Below are 6,258 nucleotides of genomic sequence, written 5' to 3' on the forward strand. Positions count from 1 at the left end.
ATTAATTATTAATCTCATTAGTGTCCCACTTTTTTCTTTTTCTTTTTTACATATCTATGATAAAGTTACTAAAAGTGTAATCACGTATATATACATATATATATATTATATGTATATTTATATTCACACACATGGCCATAATATTATGTATATTTATATTGTTATTCCGATGTGCTGTGATACCTATCCACTCCCTCTTTAACCTCGAGGAAGATGGTAAAAGATATTTTTGGTTTTTGTTTAGGTTTTTAATTTAAAAAAAAAAATGAAATTTTAAAAATGTAATTAAGCATTTAGTAAAATTGTAGCTTGGCATTTAAAAGTTCAATTTAGTGTTTTAAATTGTGTTTTTAAAAACGCATTACTATTTATCTGCGATTTGAAAACGCAAATTTTCTACATTTTCAAATCTCATTTGTATTTTTTTTTTTTTAGAAAAAACAAACGATCTGTAACGGTTAAATCACCACTTATCCCAAAAGCTTAATTAGACTAATAGAAAAAAAAAAATTTAATAATTTAATCAAAACATTAACACTCCTCTTCACCTGCGAACTCAAAATTTCTTTTAATAAGTAAGGCCGTGACATATTTTAATTAAATTGAGTGAATTGATATAGCAGAAGTTCAAACTCATGAATTAATACTTTAATAACGATGTAATCACAATCCTATAAAGTCGCACTTTTTATTTCTAAAATCGCAATGATAAAGACACCCTTTAGTCTATATATTATAAAACGTTAGGAATATATTCATAGATATATTTAATGTTGGGAAGGAAACTAGTTAGCAATTTCTTATGATGTGGCGTAGTAATCCATTAAAAGTAATTGACAAATTGCATGGCGAATTTTCAAACCAAAAAAAAAAAAAAAAAAAAAGACTCAAAAGCTTAGCTTTATCTCTTTATTTGCTTTTTTAACTTTTTTGGTTAAGAGTAGAATAGAAGTTGATTTTAGAAGGAAGAAGCGGCTTTATCTCTTTATTCTATCTATCTAGCGATGACCTTTGACACGTTGTACGCAACCTGCCTGGACTGGGACCCAATATTTGGACTTTTCAACACTGCCCGATGATGACGTGAAGTAATGATGTGTACAAAAAGCTCATCCTCAGCTTTTCTTCTCCACCAACCTACCCTTTTTGGCGACTGTCACTTTTATTTTCTCATTTTTATGCCAAGCTTTTCCGGTTTTGACCTCACCTATATATTTAACCATCTCTACAAACTCCTTTGCTAAACATACGAAGCTTCTCTCTCTTGTCAAATTATTCTTTCCCATTTCTCTCTCTCTATCTCTCTCTCTCTCTTTTATGGCTAACGTTCAAGGCGCCGGCCAAGATGTGGCCGGAAATGGAATCAAGCTATTTGGGACGACGATAACATTGCAGAGTAGATCACAGGTGAAGGAGGAAGAAGAGAAGGGGGATGATCAAACGGTGGAGAAGAGGCCAGATAAGATCATACCATGCCCGAGATGCAAGAGCATGGAGACTAAGTTTTGTTACTTCAATAACTACAACGTCAACCAGCCGAGGCATTTCTGTAAGGGCTGCCAGAGGTACTGGACCGCCGGTGGGGCTCTCAGGAACGTGCCGATCGGTGCCGGCCGCCGGAAAACCAAGCCGCCGCCTCGCGGGCTTGGTGGGTTCTCTGAGGGTTGCTTGTATGAATCTGCTGATGGGCTGCAACAGTTTGACTTCGATGGAGTCGTCGAGGGGTGGCATGTCATGGCCGCCGCACAGGGCGGTTACCGGCATGTTTTTCCGGCGAAACGGCAGAGGAGTGGCTTAGGTGGTCAAGCATGCCCTTGATCTTGCTTTTTTTTTCTTTTTTTTTTTTTTCAGTAATATCAACAAGATCAAAAAAAAAAAAAAAATGATATATATAGTTCTTGAACATAGCCTAATGGTACTGTATATACAGACAGGCTAACTTAGTTAATTAAATTATGTATTAATGATAAATAATATTAATTAGGGATGGTATTTTGTATTGGAGAGCAGCATGAAGATCAATGATTATTCGTTTATCGCTGTTCAGATCGAAACGAATATATTAATAGGCTGGTTGACCATCGTTTTCCGTGCCATTTATGTATAGGCCAAAATCAATCCGATCCGACGGCTATAATCCAAATTTATCCAACTTGATGAGGGAACGGGAGATCAATGGATGCTAATTCATCTTGATACGGGCAAAGTGGATGGCATGAATGGATCAGTGCAATCGCATGAATGTATGGTATCCGATGGTGTTGATATATGTGGGCCAAGACCATCATGATTTTACATAAACGTTTCTGATTGTACGTTGACTGTAAATTTAGGGTGTTGATATTAATGAAATTTTTCTCCTCGCAAAATGGTGTGGAATTCTTTGTAGATTGGACATCTATCAATAATCAATCACGTGCGAGCATCGTAGAAAAATAATGTTTTCACAAGGGCTTTTGTCACAATCAAGTAACAAGAAGGCGAAAGTACCGTTTGCCTTATAAATTACAATATATTTTCACTTTTTCTTGCATAAATTATTAATTGTAACACGTTAACTTAGATGAATAAAATAATAATGGAGGTAAAGTGACCGATAAATCATATGAATTAACGTATTTGACTGACAGAATAAGAGTTTTGAATTCAAAATAATAGTTCATGGGGGTTGAGTGTCACAATTGATAATTTATTAGAAAAAGTATCAAGGCGTTGTAATTCGTAAAAGCAAAATGTACTTTTCCCTAACAATAACTTATTTTCAACTAATAATATTTTATTTTTCAAGATTAAGGACGAAAATGATCTATATATATATATATATATATATAACTTGTAATTTCGTGATGCTTCATTGTCTCCATGATTCTCAAAAAGTGAATAAACATCGACTTTTGGAACAAAAATGTCCCTGTCCATATCCATTTTCATATATTTTCTTAAATAGAGAAATTGTATATATATGGTGATTTTACCATGTTTGCTAACATTTTTGTATTATTATTATTATTATTTTTTTCTCTCAAAATAAATACATTAAGGAACAATACAAAAGACTTCTCAAAACACAACATTTTTTTTTTTCTCCGAAAACAAAAGCATCAGCAAACAACACAAAATACATCTCAAAACACAAAATATTTTTAAAATTGTTTTTACTTTTGTATCATATTAGAATATTTTTTTCAAAAATGATTTTTCCCAAGCTATGGTTATGTAGCTTTTTATTTAAATAATTGGGAAAATTACTGAATTACAGAATTATTTAACTAAGGAAAACGGCAAATAAGGTAATCTATTAACGAAATAAAACAAAAACAAGAGGGCAAGATGAAGATAAAAAAAATATATTTTAAACTCAAATGTTTTTATATAATTAATAATTTTTTTTTTTTTTTTTGGACATGTCCGCACAAAGAGGGAGAAGAAAATTCGAATTAATAACCTCTATTCATTAAGTATGATCTTAATCGATTAAACTACTTTTTAAGGATATAATTAATAAATATTAATACAGAAAGGAAAAGCAATAAGTAGAATCATTTAACTTTTTTTTTTTTTGTCGAAATCTCACCACAAAAAGGGGACATGAAGATAAAGCAGATCCTAAACTCAAATATTTTATAAATAGTAAATAAATATACAAGGCAAAAAAGCAATAACTGTAGTGTCGAAAAAGTAATTATGATAAGCATTTTCAAAAGTTCATTATGTCGTATAGTTTTGAAATTGAGGAAATCCGAAACTTTTGCCTTTTGCGCTTCTTTTCAAAAGTAGTACATTGAGCATAACAAAATTTACCCGTTTGTAGGAAATTTTTACAGACGGGTTTAGTAGATGTTATGTGTCCTTAATTATATTGAAAGTATAAGGAGAGTTAATAGAGTTAAATTAGGTTTCAGCCGTTAATGTTCATTAAAAGAAAACATGTGAGAGACATATGATTAGAGACGCGTGGCAACCTATTAGACGGGTTTGTAGAAAATTTTTGTCCCCCCCCTGAGAAATCCCACTAAGCGTACTACTAGAGATGTGCAACTAATAGTAATGCAAAACATCAATTCTATCACCCTAAAGTCTATGTGGCGTAATTTTCAACTAATTAACTAATCTCATATCAGTTTTGCAGTGATAAAGGATGATGTATAGCATTACTTCACAACTAATTTAATAATACCGCCTAAAAAAAATAAACTAATTAAACAAACGGTTACAAATAGAGGTTATTGTCGCTACCTGCACTGTCTTAGCTGTTTATTAAATTTTTGTAATGGTAATTATATAGCCTTAGGTGGTTAGCAGTTTAGCTGCTATTGAAGCCCAAACCTTATGAAATGGGCCTTTTTTTACGCTTTAGTGTTGTTGATGAAAAATAATCGAATAATAAATTTGTATAGTAACATGACAATTCTTTTCTATACAAATTTTTCAAAAGGATCTTGTTTTGGTGTAAATATAAAACATAGGTGGTTAGCGGTTATTAATTGCCTCCATCTTCCTTGAAACCACTAACTGCACTATCGAAGGTGGTTAACGATTTTTGCCAACCACCCACCAAAGCAGTTATTAGCATTAATGACTCTTAGCTTGTACACTCATAATACCAAATCCTCATATTTTATTTTTTGTATTTGGTGGTAGTGCAAATTAATATAAACAAATAAGTAATTAAATAAAATATTAATTCGATTAATAGAATGAAAAATGAGAGTTTCATAGGTTAATAAGGTATTAGTAAAGCGTTATTTTCATAGAAAACTAAATTCCACTTTGATAAGGAGCGTGTGTTTGTATTAATCCTTAGGCATTTGACTTGGCAGAAGCCATAAAAGGAAGAGAAAAGTTGTGCACGTCTTCAATTCACAAACCCAACAAAGGTTGAACAAAAGGAATATGGAATTTCATTGATTCAAAACTACTCTCTCAATAACATGACTCTCTTATATATAACAACACTCAAAACTCAGAAAGGCAAGAAACTAATTCTAGCCCCTCTTATAGATTTGCTCGAGCCCTCTGTCAAGCACGGTTCGAGTAGAGGATTTTCACTAAAAAAAACAATTTTTCTCTCACTGCAGTTTTCTGACGTGGCGCTTCTGACACACGTTGATTGTCAGAAGCATAGGTGTCAGAAAATTTTTCTTCCTAATGTGCCAGTGCATAGAACGTAAGAATTTTCTGACGTTCTACTGTCTCACATGTCAGAAAAATTTTCTGACGTGGTAGGGATGCCACGTCAGAAAATTTTCTGACGTGCTACATATGGCACGTCAGGAATCTACTCAAAAAAAAAAAAAATTAATGATCTATATATATATATATAATTTTCTGACATGGCTACATTTATCACGTCAGAATTTTTCTGACGTGGTAGTTTGCCACGTCAGAAAATTAAAATATGTAGCCACTTTAGAAAATGCTATTTTTTTTGTAGTGTCTATGCCTCTTCTGGTTGACTATTGCTCAAGCAGTGCCGGCCACCAATACTGTTGGGAGATTAAAGCGGTTATGGAGTTTTTTTACCAAGAGTACATTAATATACATAGTTGAACACAATTCTAACCCAAAAGCCTAAGTTAATGGGTTAAGGTCCGCTTAGGTATATTAAGCACTCTTTTCTTTTATATTTTCTCAATGTGGGACACAACACTCAGAAGTGCACTCACAATAATCTCCTCTTCACGTGTGAGTCTTTTCACATTGACTCAACTCTCCCTCGCTTGTGAGTCTTTTTACATTTCTAAGAGTGTCTCACGTCAAGAGTGAGTTGCAGATGGAGACACAACTCTAAACCCGACGCGTCCAGACACCCGTCCCAGGAAGGTAACCATGGCTTTGATGCCATTTCTTGGGAGATTAAGCAGTTATGGAGTTTTTACCAAGAGTACATTAATATACATAGTTGAACATAACCTTAGCCCATTATCTTAGGCTTTTGAACTAGAGTTGTGTTCAAATATGTATATTAATGTACTCTTGATAAAAACTCCATAACCACGTAATCTCTCAACAAATACATCAATAATTCACATACACTTGAGATTATAAAAAGAAATGTGTTTTTATGATGGACCTTTAGCTCGAATCTCTTCAAAAAGAATTGATAGTTTTGCGTCTCTTTTAGATTAGTTTTATCTTAATTTTAATATTATTTTTATATAATCTCACCTACAACAATTTTAAAGAAATTCAGTGGAGCTAGCAACTAAGAAGTTCCCTATCGATAAAACTTAAAAGCTTAGAGAAGCCTATCTACAC

The 6,258-nt window shown here is 32.8% G+C and overlaps 1 protein-coding gene across 1 annotated transcript; it reads left to right on the forward strand.

Annotated features, from left to right (window-relative positions):
* Window positions 1–1,260: 1,260 nt before the first annotated feature.
* On the forward strand, window positions 1,261–2,347 carry LOC132172385 (dof zinc finger protein DOF1.5). The gene is made up of 2 exons (XM_059583875.1): window positions 1,261–1,798; window positions 2,108–2,347. The coding sequence occupies exons 1-2, from the start codon at window positions 1,318–1,320 to the stop codon at window positions 2,155–2,157; spliced, it is 531 nt and encodes a 176-aa protein (XP_059439858.1). The 5' UTR covers window positions 1,261–1,317; the 3' UTR covers window positions 2,158–2,347.
* The last annotated feature ends 3,911 nt before the right edge of the window (window positions 2,348–6,258 follow it).

The sequence above is a fragment of the Corylus avellana genome, chromosome ca2, assembly GCF_901000735.1.
Source record: "Corylus avellana chromosome ca2, CavTom2PMs-1.0".
Lineage (NCBI taxonomy): Eukaryota > Viridiplantae > Streptophyta > Magnoliopsida > Fagales > Betulaceae > Corylus > Corylus avellana.